General features: G+C 36.7%; 1 protein-coding gene across 6 annotated transcripts in view; it reads left to right on the forward strand.

Moving 5' to 3' along the window:
• Positions 1-22,007, forward strand: part of Egfr (epidermal growth factor receptor) — a 330,748-nt gene that overhangs the window by 293,429 nt on the left and 15,312 nt on the right. For all 6 annotated transcript variants that reach the window (XM_083121984.1, XM_083121982.1, XM_083121985.1 and 3 more), the window contains 9 exons: positions 4,283-4,618; positions 7,371-7,696; positions 8,413-8,610; positions 10,484-10,785; positions 11,964-12,199; positions 14,415-14,544; positions 16,143-16,419; positions 19,606-19,944; positions 20,903-21,039. In XM_083121984.1, coding sequence (XP_082978110.1) covers positions 4,283-4,618; positions 7,371-7,696; positions 8,413-8,610; positions 10,484-10,785; positions 11,964-12,199; positions 14,415-14,544; positions 16,143-16,419; positions 19,606-19,944; positions 20,903-21,039 — 2,281 coding nt within the window. The remainder of the gene's footprint in view (positions 1-4,282; positions 4,619-7,370; positions 7,697-8,412; positions 8,611-10,483; positions 10,786-11,963; positions 12,200-14,414; positions 14,545-16,142; positions 16,420-19,605; positions 19,945-20,902; positions 21,040-22,007) is intronic.

Below are 22,007 nucleotides of genomic sequence, written 5' to 3' on the forward strand. Positions count from 1 at the left end.
TCGCTGCGATTAATATAGAGATAAAAAAGCTACGTAAAATAATTCAAATGCAGCAATGTGAGTTCCGAAATTTACTATTTCATTGCGAGCAAAATGTAATGTAAATTAGTATCATCTATCTATCTGGGTTTGGTAGAACTTTTTTACATGCGAAAATTAGAAATGTTTCCGAACAGGGAAAAAGACAGTTTAGAAATGTAAATCTGATTACCAAGATGTACGTATTATTTATTTTCTTACAGTAAGCAACGAACTTTCAGTCAAGCATACCTGTTTCTTTGAAACTTGCAGAGATTTTTTAGAGCAAATAAAAAATAATCTTTTTTACGTTAATTTAACTGTCTGTGAAGCGAATGTTTCGTTACTACTAACGTCACTTATTTGAAATGTAAACTTTTGACAAATGTACGTCCACAAAACCAGCAAAATGGAACTGTCAGCTTCAAGTGTTTACATAGTTTCATTCTTTTCGAGTCTTGTTTTATCCGTTTTGCGGCACTTTGCAAACGAAATCGCACATTTTTAACTGACCGTAACGTGGAATGTGCTTGAGCAAAAAGTACATAAGTAGAGTCACGAAACTTTTTTGACGTTGCTTACTTTGACTCGCGTAGTTATTTAAAGCCTGCACAAGGGGTGTTTCGAGTGGCTCAATTAATCCATTTGTTCCGGAATAACTCGTGCAGTGGGAGGCGAAGAGCAAACAAGATAGGTGGAAAGCAAGAAAAGTTCACCTTAAAAAGACACAGGTGTGCTCTTCCCTTTGTAGTCTGTGCATATTTTAATTGCAGTTTGCTTTACCACTCTGTTCCACTCATAAAGACATTTAGGGCGGTTAAGAAGAAGAGGAAGAAGAAGAAAGTCGTTCTCTTCAATGTTGAGATGTGGCTGAGACACTTCATCTTCTTCAGTTTTAATTCATGCTGCTTGAACGTCGAGGACTACTTGAGTCAAAATAAGCTTCGGTCATTGTAAATACTTCCTTTTTTACTGGTTCTAATGAAACTGGCTGACGTTTAGAGTGAAAATGTAACGAAAAGCACCCCAAGACAAAAAGAAAAATACAGTAATTGTTTTGTTTAAGAATTGCATCTATTTCAAACGTTAAAAAGGCTACTTTTTTGTTATTTTCAAGTGGGGGCATTTTGAATACTAAGCAGGTGCTCTTGTGTACTTTATTCATTTTGTACTCTGCCAGTGTGTGCTCTTCGTGAGTTTCGTAGCAGTTTTACGGGTGGATAAAATGACAGTAGCAGTACACTCATCCACATTTTCAAACTACAGACACGTGACCGGACGAAAATAGACACACTGCCTGTATGTACTGTGTATCTATGTTTCGTCCACTGGGAGGACAAATTTAAGGTAAACAAAACCACGTGGATTCTAAGAAATAGTTCCTTATGTTGGTCTTGTGTTATTTTGCCCACGAATATATTGGCCAGAGTTGTACAGTGGGCGGGGCAAGCAGTTCGCGCTGCTGTAAACTGCTGGTAGTTGTAGTCGCGTTGCTCCTCCATGCAATCCTTTTCTCTCACACACGTTTATTGGCCGAACCCTCTCGATCTCGACTTGCCCAGATGCCTTGTTTTCGTTCGCTTGCTCCACGGACACCGGGAGAAAACCGAACGTGCATCAACTTGGAGCCTGGGTAATCTTTGAAAGCAGTTTCGTTTGTTGTTGAAACGTATTGCTATCATCATCCATTATCATATCGCAAGAGAACCTTTTCACACACTGTAGTTTGTAACATACGCAGTCAGAATAGTATTTCGTATCGTGGCGAATGTAAGCAAATTCTGTTTTTTAAAAAGGACGAATCGCAAGGCAAAAAGTTTCAGCTGTCTTCTTCATTTTTTCCACAAAGAATAGAAAGTTGCGTGCAGACGTGACTTGTAGCAGTCATGTTCATTTGTCTATTTTCAACCTTCCTCCTAGCGCTGCAAGCAGTAAACGAAAATTGCCCACAGCTAACTTGAAAATACGGAAGACGAAAAATGAAAAGAACACAATGCTGCCACCTAGTATATGGATCTAAATATATGGAGACGTGCTGCAGGATTGGATTGGGGAATCGTGCGTACGTTGCTAACTAAAAAAGTGACGAAAACTTTGCCTGCATTTCGTGCTCAATGAAATGGCCGCGTGTGGGTACCTTGTGAATCTGGTCTTTATTTGTGCTTGGAGCTAAAACAAGTCAGTAACCTTTGAAACTTGACTGGAGGGCGACTGATATTGACAATATCTAGCCTGGTATAACTTGTAACAGTTGCAACAGTGTGATCCTTTCAGAACAGAGATAGTCAAGTATGAAACTGTGAAAGGAATTGATTCAATGAAATGATTAAGATTAGGTCAGTAGTAAACTACACGTTGATCGATGCGTAATTATTGCCAAGTTAAATTGTACATCAGCATGCTCATGTACACTCCTGTTCAGATAAAGTGGCACATACTGCAACTGTCCAACCTTAAAAATGTGCCTTTTTGTGAACAGGAGTGTACTTTGTTTTTCCCAATGAGTGCATCAAGAATTGAAGCAAAACTCGAAACAAGCTAATAACAGCCTCTCTGCTCTCTGCATGGACAATTTGACGAGCTACTTGTGTATCCCACTGTTCAAAGTAAAACATGTAGAAAGGCTAAAATTGATCGTTTTTTGCCTTATTTATATTTACGACAGTTGCAGAAACTTTGCATGTTCATTCTTCGTTCCTGCGATAACAAGGAAAAAAATATTGTAGAAAGGGGTTAAATCTGTCTTCACTCTAAATATGTACGTATATTATTGTCTAAGCGTTGTGCACTATTAGAGACAATTAGACGAATCATAATTGCAGCAGTGAATCAACTTGTCGTTCTAAAATTACGTGATTACTAATTACATGCAAAATAAAATATTAAAAAAGACTGTCTTATCTTGGATTAGGATAAGATTTTGACTAAAGACTTTTAACAGTTGAAGGAAGACGAGAACGTAAAATTCGAATGATTGCTTGAAAATTCCGTCGTGGCTTTTTGAGAGTTAGGTCATAAATTATCCAGCTACATCATATGTGTATCATTGCTCATGAAAAGCATGCCTCCAAAAGGACCAGTGGAAATAGTACTTAATCATGCTTTTTTATGTCGAGTGTGCGAGCGTAGGTTCTTATGTACGTAGGCGATGCATTAATGTGGCAACAGGCTGAAAGTGAAAGGACTCGTGCTTCTTCGTTAATTCAGTCAGTCCAATGTTTTCGTTTTTCTCTTTCTTTGACAGAAAATGTAGGTCATTTCCTTCTACACCAGTAGGTGTACAAGCCCCCACCTATATTTAGAGTCTCCTGGCTAAATGTAATGCATTTCTTTTTTTCGTTTTTCCTATCGAAAAAAAATTAAGAGAGAAAGTTGTGTTCTTATTTACGCTGACTTAATGGTTTGCTGTGGTAGACCGGTAGTAACAGCTAAATTTGCCATTGTCGAAACGTTGTCACCAGCAATGTGTGAAAATGTTCTCTTGTGGGGGAGCGATTTTAACACTTTTAGCTATTCATTGCCCGCGCCCACAGCGTGTAGTGGGCTTGAAGTCGACGCACTGTCGAAACACAATGGTTGCTTGTACTGTACTTGAACGCAAGAGAAAGCCTAGCACCAAAAACGTACAGGCCCTACTTGTGTCCCTCCCAAGACTTGACCCACGTGTGATTTTCACCCTCTCCCCTCTTGTATGACAATTACACTGTGAAGAGGTTATTGATTGTGGTATCCTTTCTAATGCATTGATGAAAGGCCGGTGCTGAAGTATGTTTATCTTAACGTTTCTTTTCATCCTCTTGTGGCTAATCGCGACAACGCGGATGAATGATGACCAGATGGAAATTGATGAAGGGGCCACTGGCCAAGACTCTTGCCTAAAACTGCCGGCCGTGAGATCGTGAGTCGAACACTCAACTTGCTTCTAAAGTTCGTCGATTAGGAATGACCTATGCAGTGGCACTATGCATAGTGTATGATGGATAATATAAATATGCATAGGAAAATGTCAGGAAACTGTTTTTTTTTTGCCACGTCCCTTAAAAAGTTGCTTTCAGATTGAGATTGTAAAAGGTAAAATCACGACCTAGCAACATTGCAAGGACTGACCCTTTTGTAACGTGAATGTGTGCGTGACTTAATATAGTAATGATTTAAAACTTAGTTTGGGGTATAAATAGACTTACTGGTACAATATTTGTTTTCATTTTATGTAAATATATTGAATTGATCGTGTAAGTAACGTACTATTTTCTTCTTGTTTCAGTATGCATCGGAACCAATGGTCGGATGTCCGTTCCCTCCAACAGAGAACACCACTATCGAAACCTTCGTGACAGGTACACGAATTGTACCTACGTGGACGGAAATTTGGAACTGACGTGGTTGAGCAACGAAAGTCTGGATCTAAGCTTCTTGGAACACATACGGGAAGTTACGGGTTACGTTCTCATTTCCCATGTGGGAGTGCGAAGGATAGTCTTGCCCAAACTCCAGATCATCAGGGGAAGGACGCTTTTCAAACTAAATATCCACGATGAGGAGTTTTCTCTTCTTGTTACCCTTTCGCATATGTATAACCTCGAAATGCCAGCGCTCAGGGGTAAGTCGTAGTTGTTTGAACAGTGGGACGCGTAAATAATACGTACATGGCAAATTGTCCATCACCAGATTCATTCGCTTTGATTTAAGAAATGCAAGGTTCAAGGTGATACAAAACGCCAAAGGTGGACATTTTACCGGTAATGTTTACGCGTCCCACAGAACTCTTATTATTATTGGGTGTGAATTAAGAGGGGAGGGGATGTTTTCTTGAATGTCACCCAAGAATCCTAGCAACAAAATGGTAAATGTCATAATCGCCTCCCATGACAAATCCATTCAATTTTTGAATGTGCATTTGTTCATGAAGCAGATTATGTTATCATACATGGGCATTGTTGGCGGGGAGACGGATAAAATATATATTTTTTGTTTGAAATATGTAGCATGTACCCAGTTTATCAAGAAACAATCAACAATATATTTCAAGTATTTGACATTGCCGATTTGAAAAAGAGTAATATGCTAATAAAATCAATGCAGGAAGTTTATAAGATGACGAAGTTGACGAAAGCTCTTGTTTTCTCATTCTCACATTAAATTAGTTAAATTAGAAATGGTACCGAGAGGAAACAAGTCTCGGTCTCGTCTCGAAAAGCGAGACGTCTCCAAGAAACTCGATCTTCGTTCGAGACTGTAGGATATTGAAGAAGTTACCTAAACCAAATTTACTTTACTTTGTAACTTCTTCACATACCAAGCGATCATTTATAGATGAGCTACATGCCCGACCCTGTGGCCGAGTGGTTAGCACATCGCGCTGCGACGCCAAGGGTCCCGAGTTCGAATCACGGTCGGGCTTGGTTGTTTGTGAATGTCCATTCATCAATTTCTTCATTTCATCACTCACCCCCATCTTCGCAAATTAGCCAAGAGGCACAAAACGCGAAGTAAAATAAACTAAATCCATCACCATAGATGAGCTACACGTTTTGTTTATGTGTGGTAATTGCAGTCAATCTATTAGTAGAAGTTCTGAATCCTGTTGCAGTTGTGGTTGCATATATATTTAGGATAAAATCCCTTTGGTTGTAGGGTGGAAACCAAGCGTCCAACAAAATAACGTTATTAAGAATAGTTGTCTTAATTATCTCTATGCTCTGTGAGAATTTGTGCGGTGATCCGTTACGTATGTTGACTCGAGAACGAGACCGACATAGTGACAAGTCTCGACTCGATATTAACCTTACTTTGCACAAGAAGAGTGAGTCGAGCCGAACCGTAGCTAGAATTGATCTTGGGGGGGGGGGAGGCTTTGTAAATCAAGTCCATTTTCCAAAAGTTTAACAGTATTATATGAAGGTAAATTGTTGTGTGGGGGAGGGGTAGGAGGGGGTCATTATATTAACATAAAACATAAAATTTAGAAATGTCATGCAAATACTAGTTTCTTCTATATCTTCTAAAACATCTATTGAAGTGGTAATTGACTGCTACTGACACCATCCCTTAATACACACTCCATACTCTTTTCGATAATACAGGTATTTATATCATACAAGTAAAAATGTACAATATTCACTTCAATCATAGTACCTACCGTACCCCGGCCGAATAAAACTCCCCTTCGTTCCCAAAACTTTGGATCTGTTGTCATTTGACGCGGCTGTGGAAGAAATGTGGATGATGACGTTAAAAGTCCCAGATATTTGTCAAACGAGAGGCTGCAACAGGTGTAGGGAAGTTACAGATAAAGAAGCTCCCATATGAAAGAACTTTCTAAAGTCTAGAGAATCTTCTAAACACTTGCCGCACCTTAGACGTCTGCTCTGTAATAGCTGCTGTTCATGTTCTGTGAATTTATCCTCGCGAACTTTTGAACAAAATAATATATGCTGTCTATATTTTCACTCTTCACCAAAAAGAAATTAGAATACAAAATTGTTTTAACTAATGTCAAGGGGGCTGGCGGCAGTACCAATGGGGGCCCTGCCTGGCCACGGGCCTGAGTCGAGCTGTATTTTTTTTGTTTTTTTAATTCATAGGTAAATGTCCAATAGATGTTAATTTAATTTTATATTCTTAAAAAAAGTCAAATTTGTTGAAGAACGAGGAAATTACTAATATTTGTGTTCAGAATGCAATGACCCTTAATGATAAATAAAAATTCAGTATAAAGAAACCGTGAACGCACAGGAAAGACATTCATGTGAAGATGTGAATGAACAGTTTCATTTTCATTACAATGTTTTTTACAGCAGTTGATTCCCCGCCTATTAAAAAAGTGTGGGTGCGTATATAGCATAGAAGTTTGAGGTTCCAGGTTCGAATCCTGAGTAAGGTCTCGATTTTTCATTGTGCTTATTTTTTTCTCATCTGTTTAATCAATTCACCCGTGATCCCTCTTTATCGCCACGATAAACCTAGGTGGGTGGTAGAAAAACGATATAAAATAATCAACACTAAGATGTGATGAACTGGCAAATGTACGTCTTATGTATTAGCTTAGTTTTTAACAGTTACGTTCCAAACTACACTTGGTCGCTGGAATCTCTGGAGCAAGAGAATGAAAACAACTCCTCTGCACAAGTAGCGACTCGAGAGGGCTCGACCAATGAAAGCGTGAGGGGAGAAGTGAGTGCATGGAGTGGAAAACACGGCTGTCGGTACCACTACCTGCTTTACTCCACCCACTCGCTTTCTTCCCTTATCTACCTTCATGCGCATCCTTGCTCCACAGATTCCCGAGACGGAGTGTCACAATATGTATGTATGTAATTTATCTAATTTGTAAATTTTTTTGCACATTTCAGATATTCTTGCTGGTAATGTCGGACTGTACAATAACGTCAATCTTTGCCATGTAAAGACGATAAATTGGACTGAAATTATAACCGGACCAAGTGCACGCTATATATACATTTATAATATCACCGTCCCTGAACGCGAGTGCCCTGCATGTGATAAAAGTTGTGAGGCAGGGTGTTGGGGGGAAGGGCCCCATAACTGTCAAAAGTTTTCGAAAGTGAACTGTAGCCCCCAGTGTTACCAAGGAAGGTGTTTCGGCCCAAATCCGAGAGAGTGCTGCCATCTGTTTTGTGCCGGAGGCTGTACGGGACCAAAGCAAAGTGACTGTCTGGTATGTTAAAATCTTTTTTTTAACATTGTTTTGTTATTGTGCGCCTCTGAATTATTTTCGCTAGCTTTGGCATGTTCCAATCAAATATCATGTTGCACAATATTAGCTATTCTTATTCTTAATTTGATGATTGAGATCGTTGTTAACAAAACAACTATTCATCTCTGCCATTTGTTAAACATCATTCCCAGCTCTTTTTTACCAATCTATTCAAAGCCCCAATAAGAATTGATTAAATTTATTTATTGTGTTAGTTTAGGTTTTTAGGTTTTAAGTAACTTTTACGCCCATGATGGTATTATTATTATCATCATATAAAGTACAATATTCTGTCGTACGTTTTGAACTTCAGATAATTTTGTGTAATCCCCCATCTGCTACTTTACTTCTAATATTTTTCTGGCAACGAAACTGCATAAATGTGTTCTTCTGTATTTATATTTCATATGCTTTGCCATTGTAACAACAGTATTTGATAAGTGAATGGCTGAGCAATTTGATAAATTGTTTTGATATAAAACTTAGCTTGCCTTCAAAATGTATTTGAAATTATATATATATATTTCTCATTTTCTTCTGTTTTTAAAAAGAAGGATATCATTGAGAAGGTGCTATGGAATAGGTTCTTCTTCACTTAACCTCCTAAAAATGTTCTCAATTATGTCAAGCATTTGAAATGGTATGTACTAATTGTAGATATATTTGTGCTATTGCAGGCATGTAGAAATTTTAATGATGGTGGCGTTTGTAAACAAGAATGCCCTGCTATGCAGAGGTATAACCCGATCACGTACTCGTGGGAAACAAATCCAGACGGTAAATATGCATATGGTGCAACATGTGTGAAAAACTGCCCTGAACATCTTCTGAAGGACAACGGAGCATGTGTCAGGGCATGTCCTCCTAAAAAGAAGGTAAGAATAATCGCATGAGTGTATTAATTTTTGTAAGTTGTTGTCACAACAGCACAAGCCTTGTAATTAGCTGATTCCAAGTTTGAATTTCAGTAAGGTTACATTTCATAGTAGTTTCAGAGTAGACCAGTTTCAATTAGCCTATCTGATCATATTATTATTATTAATAATAATTTATTTATTTTGAGTGAAGTTTCATTTAAAGTCATGTTCTTTTATATTTTGTAATCCCTTCTTGGAAATTGCTAAAAAATATTTTCGGGAGAGGGATCATTGAAGACTAAACATAATAATAGTCCTGTTCACTTCAGTTAGAATCAGAAAGTTCATGGACAGCGTAGGTGTGCACTGGGGTGCCACTCCCTAATGTGTCCTCAAAAAAATTAAAAAATAGAAACTACCATTGAAATAATGACAATAATATCCATGTTTTTAAAAAGTAAGGAATTTAATTTCATTTGAGATGTCTCCTCTCTCCCCCTCCCCCTCTAAAACAATGTGAAATTGGCTGCCCCCACAACACCTGTTATATTCAGATACTATAAAATTATAAAATTTTATGTTCATATCCCGAATAGTTTTGTGAATTATAACAGGGAGTTACCACAATTAGGCTAGCATTGTCCAGATAGGCAATCTCCCCTTAGGCATCCCCAAATAAATTAGTCTGGGTATGCCTATTGGCCAGAGAGCGTATATTATGAATTTTGCACATGCCTCTGTTGATCTGCCATTCTAATAAAATAGAAAAAGATTATCAAAATGTAAAAAAAAAAAAATATGGCAAAATGCAGAACTGTCCCCTAAAAAGGGGTATGGGGAGATCATAATCCCTCTTACAAAAACACGGGGCACACCACAAGACTGCTAAGGGCAAACAGGGCACCAGTACCTGTACTCGTAACCAGTATGATCCTCTGTTGGATTGTGCGTTTTCCTTGCTCTTGTCCGTCTGTGCGCCGAATGTCACTTTGCAGCGCCAGTCAATTTTGATTGCTTTTAATTTATTCTTTTCATTCACTGACTTGAGTTAGTTCTGTTTTTTATTAAGGGGCTTATGTCCCTATATGGGCAATGCTCGAAGCGGAAATTCTTAGCTGGGGGAGGGGAGGGTGCTTGGTCAAGTTTTGGGTTAGGAGGGGGAAAGCTTCTGTGGATCAACATGTAGGCAATGCAGTAGATGGGAGATGCTTACATTATCGCAGCTAGAGAATGGGGTGCTTTATGGAAACTTCTTTAATTCTGGCACCCTTATGTCACCTTCCCACTTTGAGCACTATGTATCGTTGTAGAGAACCGGAGGAACGTTACCCCAAAAATATGGTTTTCAGTTTTGTTTAAATAAACTCCTCTGAAGAGCTCTACTTGGAATCAGATCAACATATCTCCACTTCTAATCCTTAGCAGTAAGGTGGAGTCACGTATCTGCAATACACTGACTCTCTTTTTTTAAGATTCAGACATATTCCTATGAATACATTATTTCCTCTGTCCTGTGAATTTGATAAATTGGAGTTATGTCCCTCTGGTTCTCATATGGTGATATAGTCTCAGTGCTGATGCACTCATTATAATTTTTGGTAATCAATTAATCAATCGCCCATTTGATCTTTAATATCATTTCATTTCACTCCTGAGTATGGAAATTATTATTTACCAACAAATATTTTTAGTCATTGTTGATTCTTGTGTAATTAACCATTCCAATGCTCAGTTGCATTTGTAACATTGGAACACGAAGAATATCAAAAAGTTATAACCACAGAAGGAACAGGGTTTTTATGCACAAATCAAAATTGACAATATGAACACTGTGTTAAGGTATACAATTGCAAAATTATTGTAATTAATTATTCATAATTTTTTATTATAGGCTGTGAATGGTGAATGTGTTGCCTGTGATGGGCCATGCCCGAAAACTTGTAAGGGAGTTCAAAATGTCCACGCAGGAAATATAGACTCGTTCCAAGGGTGCACTGTCATTGAAGGCTCACTCACCATACTTGACAATACGTTCACAGGTTACCAACACATTTATCCTAATTTCACATTTGGTCCCCGCTACACAAAGATGCATCCAGATAACCTGGAAGTTTTCAGCACATTGAAGGAAGTGACTGGTTATGTAAACATTCAGGGTTCGAATCCAGATTTTGTAAATCTGAGTTACTTCAGGTAAGATTTTTAAAATCGAATTTTTTTAAAAGAAATCATGCCATAAGACAATTGAAATTCATTTTTTGTGTAAGAAAGAATATCAAATTGTTATTTAAATTAATTACCTGTTCGTGTTAGTGACATTGTGCTGCTATTCACAATAAATATGTAAATTAGCAGTCAAGTAATTGCAATTGTACAGAAACATTGAATGAATAGAAAATAAGATTTTCCTATATTAGTATTAGATATTGAACATGTAAATCTCATATTAAAGACATGTGTGTGTATGTGCTCTAATATGTATGTCTTTAGATATTACTAATATAAAATTGTAATTGTGTTGATCATCATCATGCAATGTTTAATGTCAGATGTTTTATGGACTTAAAGACTTTCCTTAAATTATTACCTGAAAATACCATGTATTACCTAGCTGGTATACCAAAAGAAATGTCAATACAAGAACTGTAAGTCGTATTTTATTTAGAGAACCTCCTGTATGTATATGCAGAGTGGGCCATAAGTCAGTTGTCACTAGCAATCATTAGACTTTGTTTTGCCTAGCGTAGTGGAAGTCAGTTGTGAACTTGACTAGTGCGTATTACCCATAAGTCAGTTGACACTAGCAGTTATTGGCAGACGGGGTACTACTTAATGGCCTCCACGATCCACCCATGGATTTTTCATTCTGGGGTATACTGAAAAATGAAGTTTATTCCGTCAAGATTCGTGATGTTGTGCATCTGAAGGAACGAATCCAATCAGCATTTGAAAACCTACAATCCAGGAAGGTTTCCGACAAAATTTGTACGTCAGTGTTGAACAGATGCAATGTTTGCATAGAACAGCATGGAAACCAATTTGAGTATCTTTTGTAGGTTAATTGAACACTACATGTATAGGATGTAATACATATGTTGTAAATTACATTTGTATTTTCATTTGTTTAGTATTATTGCACCAAATGCATTTTTGACAACTGACTTATGGCCCACCCGGTATATTGAGCATTATCAACAGCAATATGTATTACAAATTTTCATTTCTTTTTTACAACATTGACAATATATGTTGTGAGATAGTTTATTGGGTTTCAAAATTAAGAATTAGTGAAATTGTAAATATATTTGTACGTACAAATGCCCAACATTTTATCACCATATTGAAATAACAATGTTGATTATTATATTCAGGAACTTGGAGGTGATTGGCGGACGTGATCTAACAGAGTACTTTGCCTCCTTGTACATCGTGAAAACATCCTTGAAGTCTCTGGGTCTGAGATCCCTGAATCTGATCCACTCTGGAAGCATCGCCATTTTGGAAAACAAAGATCTCTGCTTCGCTGAGGGAATCAACTGGAAGAAGATCAAGAAGTCCCAAGAGCACGGCGTCCTTCTGCAGAACAACAGGGATAGTGACACATGCCGTAAGTGGTCATCCATTTTGGGGTAATTTTAAGTAGATATTGTCTTGACTGAGCAAGCTCATGTGGACCTCTAGGGCTGCTTTCACACAATTTTTTTTTACTTGCATGCCTTTATTGGTGTTTTATATCTATTATATCTAATTAATATATATATATATATAAAAAGGGATGTATGTGTGTGGGTGTGTATATTTGTTTGTTCCTGCATAACTCTCGAATGCCTGGAGCAATTTCAACCAAACTTGGTACACGTATCATTTGCAATCTGGAAAGAAATACTGTGGGGGTAAGACACCCCTGGCACACTCAGAACCACCGATATTAAATTCCACACGAACAGGAATCCGTGAGAGTATGCAATCCGCACAACAACAGTGTTTCTCGGGTTGTCTAACATTCAGGCTGTGTTGCAAATGGAATCCATAGTTTTCGTGACACTCCCAAATTGGTTCAACTCCATGTTCATCATCTATCGGCATGGGGGGGGGGCGTGAGAGGGGGGTGAAAAATATAATGCCACAAATTGCCTAGATTAGTGTTGAATCCATAGTTTTTGGAGTCTTAGCTAATTGGTGACATTCACGATCACATTTAAAATTAGTTACATTTTACACTATAATTAGAATTCATTATTTTCCTCTCTAATACAAGATTGGTATAAATAAATACCTGGGCAATGCCGGGTAATCAGCTAGCTAGTATATATGATAAATCTGAGTTATTTGTGGTACACCAAGAAATTATAAGCTTATGCCACTGAGTTGTGATGCCAGGGGTCCTGGGTTTGAATCCCTGCCTCGACATGGGCATTATTTATGAGTGTCCCTCAGTTTACTGCAACAATTTTTATTTATTATATATTAATTGGATACAATAGAAATAAATCACTAATGTAGGCATGCAAGTAAACAGAAACACAAGTTCAACAAAATTAGTTTCATGTTTCATCATATTCACTCATCCTCACTGTCACAGTTAGCCAAAAGTGCCAGAAAAGTGATGCTAGATATTACTATTTTAAAAATTCAGTTGAATGTGAAAAGAGCGCACACATGATATATATATGCATGAGGTGCGGTAGACCCTATAGCACACAGGACTAGTGAGTCTCCAGTAATGTACGGCATTTACCTTGAGAATGAACGATAAACAATGTATCTACCTTTTGACAATTTTTCGCTAAAATTTCTACACAGTAAGTTATGCATTTGTGTCCGTAACACTGCAAATTCTTTTGTTGAGAAAGAGAAACTGCGAGTCGGCTGCCCTGGTGCAGTACCTCAGTTAAACCCCCCACATGACAGGGCAGCAAGGGGAAGCTCGAGGTGGGAATAAGGCAAAATACGTGGAAGAGGATACTGCTGAACCTTAAGTTCCAAGAAATGGACATGTGCATCCTATTGTTTGGCGAAGAAAGTCTATTCACAGAAACTGAATATGTGTCATATGACTTCGGTGAACCCCCCAGGTAAATAATGCATGAGCCATGCCTGATATGCATCCATTTCTGATAAAATTAATAACATTTTATATCAAGCATAAAGGAGAAGTGACATATACATTTCATTGAATATGTCATCTGATAGACACACATGATGTCTCTACTTAATGTCTTGTGACATAGCATGGCCCTATTTATGTTGTTACTATTTAATATATTATTAATGAATAATAATTAGTTTAATTTTATTACTAATTCTGTTTTTTTTTTGTTATTTCTATATAATTTACTCTAAATTGAAATGTAAAAGAGTAGTGATTTTTAGAAAACTAGTAATTGAATATTATACCGAACGTTCATTATTTTTCGATTTTATAATCATGTTCATGTTCTATTTTATTATAACATTTAGTGTTTTTTGGTGACACTACTTCTCAGGAAAGCCAAGATCCATAATAAATGATACTACATGTATGAAAATGAAAGTACAATCTACCACTGTACCATTTCTAATTTTCTACAAAGATTCAATTTATGATCACTTTTGCTTTAACTTTACCCTCACATTCTATCTGCTACAGAAAATATTGAGTAAATATCCAGATCATGATAAAAGCATTTTTATAGAATTTTTTATTTATATATGGAAATATTTATAACTTTTAAATCTTTCTTTTTCATTTACATAAAGGATAGTGTGTGTGCACACATGGTAGTATTATGGAAAAAATATGAGTGAATGTTTGTATATGAATGCTGATTCTCTTTTTACAGAAAAAGAAGGACTGGTGTGTGACAAACAATGCTCAACTGATGGCTGTTGGAGTGCAGGGCCGGAAGAATGTCTGTCGTGTGCGAACTTCAAGTCTGGAACACGATGTGTGCAGGATTGCAATCAAGAAGGGTATGTAAAAATGCTTTTGCATGTTGCAAACCTAAAAAAAACTATAAAGCAATTTTCCTATGTTAATAGTTGTGTTAAATGTGATGCTACAAATGTTGTATGACCTTGGTCAAATCTTGGCTAAGCCATGAGTGTTTTATGGCATTCTTCCCTCATATATTTCATAAATTGATCTTAATAATTAATGTAAAGAGGCATAAATACTAAAAATAACCAAATACAACACAAAGTTGTAGTAATCATGATTCTGTTTACAATCAAATATAATTTTATCTATAATTATTTTCCATATCTGCATAGATAACGCAGAAATCTTATACTATAACTGCAAGTTGTCGTAGTTAAGAGTAGTTGATAGTTTTGTATACAAATCGTTGAGTATTTTGTTTAATAATTCTAAATTATTTCCCTTTTTGCATGCTAACAGTACATACAATGTGTTGGATCCTCAGGTAATTTATTGGTGTGTGTGTGTGTATGTTTACACAACAGCATGGCACTTTTATTTCTAAGAAGTTCTTGGCTTCCTGTAAGAAATATTTCTTTTATGTGTATTTTGTCTTAATTCAATTTAAAATATACTGACAATTTAATTACTATGTTAAATGTTGTTCTAGAAGTGTACAAATGTAATATAAATTTGGTACAATTGTTTTTTATTAACTTTTCTATTTTTATCAATTTATTAAAATTCTATTAATAGTATGGGAGATTTATAAATAGAACAAGTAGTTTGTATTCATTGCACAAACATTATTAAAATGTAATACATAATAGTAGGGATGGGACCGATTAATTGGTACTCTATTGGTATAGGCCAATATAGGAATATCGGTGTATGGGTTTATTGGTAAAATTACCGATTATTTTACCGATCCGATATATCGATAAATATCTGATAATTTAGTGCAAACTTCTGCCATTTTGTTGTAATTTTTATGGATAATCTCCATGCCGTAATTTCTAAAAAAGTAAATGTCAAAATATGCAATTTCTTTTTGACTGCAGTCACCTTGAAACACATTTATTAAGGAGGTCAATGAACCTTTCAGGTTCTTCAAGGACCATTTCTAATTTCATATCAGATCGGTAGAATATCGTTTATCGGTATCAGTAAATTTTATATCGGTATCTGCCAAAATTTCATATCGCAACATAATAGTAACAATTTCAAGTTATGTGTAAAAATAAATGGAGTTGCCTCTCGATTTTTGGTGAGTCACAACCTGACACTTGTTTTGAGTATGAGGTTTACATATAATCTAATCTCAGTGTATCAATCTTGAAATGTAATGTGTGGAAAATTTAGACCATAGTGCACTTAAATTAGGCTACTTCACTAGATGCAACTTTCGTTGATGTGTCAATTCACTTATATCATTTTTAATTAAAAAAAAAAAAACTAGTGCTGAAGCGCTTGAACTAGGTAAAAGTTTAGTTATTGTGCAGGATCTCATTGCATTTATATAATATATTAACATGAATTTGATGACTTTATACATGTTGAGAGAGACCTGATTGTAGATCATCTCTATTAGCTCCTGGAAAAGTACAAACAAGTTATATACTTACCAAATGTTTTCTCCATAATATTCCAGGATTTACGAAGCTGGCGATAAAATATGCTGGCCTTGCCATTCTGAATGCGAACTTTCGTGCCGTGGCCCAGGTGCAGCAAACTGCGTGAAGTGCAAACATGTGAAAGATGGGCCGTTCTGTGTTGGTTCCTGTCCCATCAGCAAGTACAACGACAGTGGAGAATGTCGCTCGTGCCACGAAAACTGCGAAGGTGGTTGTGAGGGTCCTGAAAACACGATTGGCCTCAATGGGTGCAATTCTTGCGCAAAGGCAATCATTAACGGGGATGTTGCTGCGGTAAGTATTCATGATTTGTCTAATATTAGAATTAATGACAGTGTGTATATATTGTTTTTAGGCAGGTACATAGTTTGAAATCATATTCGTAGGTAAGTCAGCAAGTAGGTCACAAATGTTTATTTAAAAAATAATAAGTGAGATACTGACTTGAAAATCATTTTTATTTTACAAAATAATCTTCACCAACATTGATACACTTCACCCATCGCTTTGTCAGTCCCCCAAAACCTACTGCATAAAAATCTTTCGGCAGCTGTCCCAGCCACAGTCGCACCTCACATTCAGCATCTTCACAATTGCCACCACAGTGCGCACACTTTTCCGAAATTCAAACAATCATGCATTAAGCTGTAGGCTAAACCATGATAACATCCTCTTACAGTTGCTATGCTGTCTATCGACACTTGCCTGTCATCTCGAATCATCTCCCCCACACGTACCATCTCCACGTACACTCCTAGAGTATGGTTGCCATTTTAAAACTGAGCTACCCATGCGTGCATCTGCTATCTAGCGAATATCTTAAACTGGATTGTGCTTCCACCTAATGACAGACACCTTTAGAAACTAGCTCTATCCCACATCAGTTTATGACCTATTGACTGACTTTCCTTCATATTTCTTTAAAATGACAATAGTCATTTTGTGAACACTGAAACAATTGATCAAAGTAATTGTGAAGTAAATGAAAAGCAACATATATTTGCATGCACCCCCAATACAAGCAGTCTCTACATGAGGGTGAGAACATTGAATAATATAGGTAGGGGCATGCATATTTCATTTTTGACAAAAAAACAAAAAAAAACATTGTAGTGTTAATTTTTCATGTTTTTGAAAGGTGTGAGATGCATTTTGTGACCATGTTTTGTCACGAAATATTGCGAAATGAACTGCAAAAAGTGATATTAACTCTTAAACACGAAATTAAGGGTTTATTCACCGACGCGACACATTCAGAGGTCTGAATTATCCTGAGAGTTATGCAATTCCCGGAAAATTGATTAATTCTCCTGTTAATATTGGAGAAGCAAAAATAAACTCCTTTACACAGAAATAACTTAATACTCTGATAACTACATAAATAGAAGTGAAATGTTAATTCTGTGGAACAAGTGTAGTTTTTAAATCAAAGTTAGGATTATATTCACAATTTTAAAACCAAAATTTCTTTTTATATACCACTTTTCATCCAATTTTTCACCTCTATAACACCGATATTTTATTTTATTTACCGCTTTTGAACCCGAAATTGACTCCATTTTTGTACCGAAATTTTGCTTTTTTATTTACTAAAAATATGTGCCTCTAGATATAGGGTATGAAAGAAAGTAAAGGAATGAAAGAATGTGTCTCCCTACTAGTGTCACAGCTTCAAATGCTAGAATTTTGTATCATAGGCATAACTAGATGGTTATTTTGAAGGGGGTTTAAGTTGACTTGATTCTTATTTAAGTATGTGTCAGTTTGAGATATTCCAGTTCATTCTGAAACCCACCCCCTCTTGGATCTGTTAAGTCAGTCGGAGGTCTGGATGCCCGCTCCCCTTTCCCACAAGTTCCATTCATGCCCATGATTGAACTTATAACCTGTTGACAAACCTTGCTTATAGTCAGTAATCACCTGATGATAATGACTGTAGATGCAGCTAAATAAAGTACACTAAACTGATAATTACCGTGTAATAGTGTGTTTGTATGTATTGTATATTCGTGTGTGCTATTTTATTAATACCATGTACACTCACTAAATGAACGAATAGGGACAAGTAATCTCAATTGACAGCTTGGTTCCCAGGTTATTTGATGAAGTTCATCGAATCATCGCTCATCATCATCATAACAATTAGCCAAAAGTGGCAGTAGAGCAATGTAAATATAACAGAATACAAAAATCTTAATGCTGTAGTGTCCTCTGATGAATACTCAAGTGTAACTTCAATATAGTTCAATGCTAAAGGTCCTGGGTTCGATCCCCGGCCGGTTCAAATCCAGGAACTTTTCAAACGATGGAAGCGACCCCGGCGTCCACCCAGCGTCGAATAACATGGGTACCTGGGGGAAACCCTGGGGGGTAAAGGCGGTCAGGGGCGTGATGCTGATCACATCACCCCACTCACGACCGGATCAAGAAAGTGTGGGGCGTTACCCCCACACCCCCTATACGCCTTCATGGCGTGGTGCTATGCACAGGGGAATACTTTACCTTTTAACTTCAATATAGTTTAACTGTTTTTTTTCTAACATGATTGAGACTGCTGTACTGAGCAAAATACAATGTTCATATTAATACTGTATTTCCTATTTTTTTGTTACTTTTTTCGCCTCTTCTGATTTTCCTTAAGTTATTCCATGTAGTCAAAGTTTTTTTGAAATTGAAGATAGTCTCAGTTCCATCAGGACTCTACTGTGTATAAGCTTTCTTTTAAGATTATATCATAACAATCTACCAGAGTTTTTGCTGTAGGATATTCATAATTTCACATGAAATTATCAAATCAGAGAATCTATTTCTCCCCACTATGTGGTTGTAAAAATTATCGAAATTATCCATTTTGCAAAAGTTTCTTGACATTTAGACTCTGAAAAAATGTCACACTGCTTTTTTTTTTTTTGCAGACTACATGACACTGATACTTGAGAAATACAGCGTGTCCACAAACTCCTGCTACCGTTACAATGAAACTTAACTCCTAAACTATATGAGATAAAGACATGCGGTTTTTTGCAACGTGTTCTACAGCTCTCAAAGTTTTATTTACAATTACCAGACTCAGCATATCACACACATTGTGCCTTCTCCTGTGCTGTCGTCATTGTCACTCACAACATTATCTGCATATAAAATAATAAAAAATTAAAATAATAATAATAATAATAAAATATCACTACTTATTAAAACATTGAGAGCTGTAGAACACTTTGCAAAAAACCGCATGTCTTTATCTCATATAGTTTAGGAGCTGTGTTTCATTGTAATGGTTGCAGGACTTTGTGGACACCCTGTATATCAGTAGGTATCAGTAATTAAATACCAACCGATATTGATTTAGTAATATAATATTGACCTGATCAGTACCATTGAACAACTTGTACAACACTTGTACGGATTAAATGAAGTGACATCAAAGAAATCACATGTGCGGTGGTTGCATTAAAATACATGTTTTTTTGTGATTCACAGGAGCGTTGTTTGAAGAGAAATGAGACTTGCCCAGATGGCTACTACTCCGAGTGGGTGGGCCCACAGGAGCAGGGCCCATTGAAGCCACTGGCCGGGAAGGCCATCTGCAGGAAGTGCCACCCACGGTGCAAGAAGTGCACGGGGTACGGGTTCCACGTGCAAGTCTGCCAGGAGTGCACCAACTACAAGCGGGGCGAGCAGTGCGAGGACGAGTGTCCCCAGGATCACTACTCCGATGAAGAGCGGCAGGAGTGTTTGCCATGTGCTGCGGAATGTACGAGTTGCTACGGGCCAACGATATCAGAGTGCTATCGCTGCAGGAACTACAAAATATATGTGGTAGGTGGTGGTGTTCGTGGTTTCTTCTAGTTTGAATTTAATTGTGTTTATTATTAAACAAAGAATAATTGTCTTTATTTCTCTCAATTAATTACATCCCTTGCCTATTTCACTACACTACCAAAATTAAACATTTTTATTGTTTTTTAAACTTTTTTGATCATTTTGCAATATTTTGGCTTTACGTACACCTGTTTTCTTTCCAATTGTAATTAATAATGTTTAGTGTGACAGTATCTTTAACATAGGTATATTTTGTAAATGAAAAAAAAAAATATTTCAAGAAATTTAGTTTTGAAAGCTGTACGCACAGTCGCACACATACCATATATACGTTTCAGAGGATATAGTAGACATAAAGATATACATACAAAGTTGTATCAAAAATTAATCTAATCTGAATATAGGTTTAATGAGAAATGACGTGATTGGAATAAATTTTTTCTTGTATGTATTGCTTGCGTTGTACAACTATTCCTTTGTAGTTTGTTTGTTACAAGCATTTAAACACATTTCTTGATGTAATATTTCAGGAAAACACAATATTGCATAATCAAAGTGGAATACAATTATATTTTAATGTAAAAGGTAAAGGTAAAGTGTTCCCCTGTGCATAGCACCACGCCATGAAGGCGTATAGGGGTATAGGGGGTGTGGGGGTAACGCCCCACACTTTCTTGATCCGGTCGTGAGTGGGGGTGATGTGATCAGCATCACGCCCCTGACCGCCTTTACCCCCCAGGGTTTCCCCCAGGTACCCATGTTATTCGACGCTGGGTAGGCGCCGGGGCCGCTTCCACCGTTAGAAAAGTTCCCGGATTTGAACCGGCCGGGGATCGAACCCGGGACCTTGAGCATGGTAGTCAGACGCGTTACCGACTGAGCCACCGCGGCCACTATTTTAATTTAATTTTAATATATTTTAATGTATATGCTATAATTATGTTGTTCCTTACAGGATGGCGGACCAGGAGACAATACAACAACTTTCAACTGCACAGCCAGTTGCCCACCAGAAATTCCTCACAAAATTTTCCCACAAGACAACAGTGAACCATACTGCTCCATTCATCCACCAGTGCAGAACTTCATGAAGTATGTATCATGTGTTTCTTTAGTTTATTACATATTCTGTTCCTTACATAAATTCCATGGGTGTGAAAATTTGAGTGAGCCTAAAAAAATGTCTTATGCACTACAGAATATAGATTTTATATTAAGTTAGAAAGATTTTAGAAGATTTTTTTTTTTTTTTGAGAATATGCAAGAAAAACATGCAAAATTATATGGAGTGTGCATTTTTAGGATTTTGAAAATACTGACTGATTGTATATTTAAAACTCTTGTTAATCAGGTTATCAACTAATTTAACAATAATGCACAGTTAAGGATCATAAATCATATAGCAGTAATTCTGATTGCTAAGATGGGTTTGATTCTTGCTCTCAAATATTTTTAACTATTGTTACAGGTATTGTGTAGTATTCTTGTCAGATTAGTAGTTACAATTTTGTATTCAAGCTTGTGACTGCTTATTTTGAACAGTGTAATCAGAACTTTGCCCAATTTGCAAACATGAGTGGATTAAGGTGGATTCCCCCATACACCCAGTCCTTGAACTAAAAAGAAAAGTGATCACCTTATCCTCAACTAAAAGTACGTTATCACACTCAAGTTGTTTAAAACAGGCAATTGTTATAAGGCAAACCTGTGATCACCTTCTCTGACATTGAATAGCATTGAGCAGTATATACCAAAACATCAAAATTAAACAGTAAGCAATGAAGAGATTATGTCGTCATATCTGTCAGATGTTCTAAACTTTGGTTTCATCTTGTGATAAATTTTAAGCTCACAACTGGTCCTCCTTTTTTTATCTTATAATTACTACAATCAATATCTAGTACAACAAAGACAACTGCTACAACAACAACCATGTCTAGAAGAATAGGTTACCCCTGACGACACTGACATTGTGTATGAAGACTGTTGGTGATTCTTCACTGACATACAAAATTGTGCATTTCGGTTTACAAAATTGTGCATTTTGGTTTACAAAATTG

This window comes from Lepisma saccharinum, chromosome 5 (assembly GCF_977018435.1).
Source record: "Lepisma saccharinum chromosome 5, izLepSacc3.1, whole genome shotgun sequence".
Taxonomy (NCBI): Eukaryota; Metazoa; Arthropoda; class Insecta; order Zygentoma; family Lepismatidae; genus Lepisma; species Lepisma saccharinum.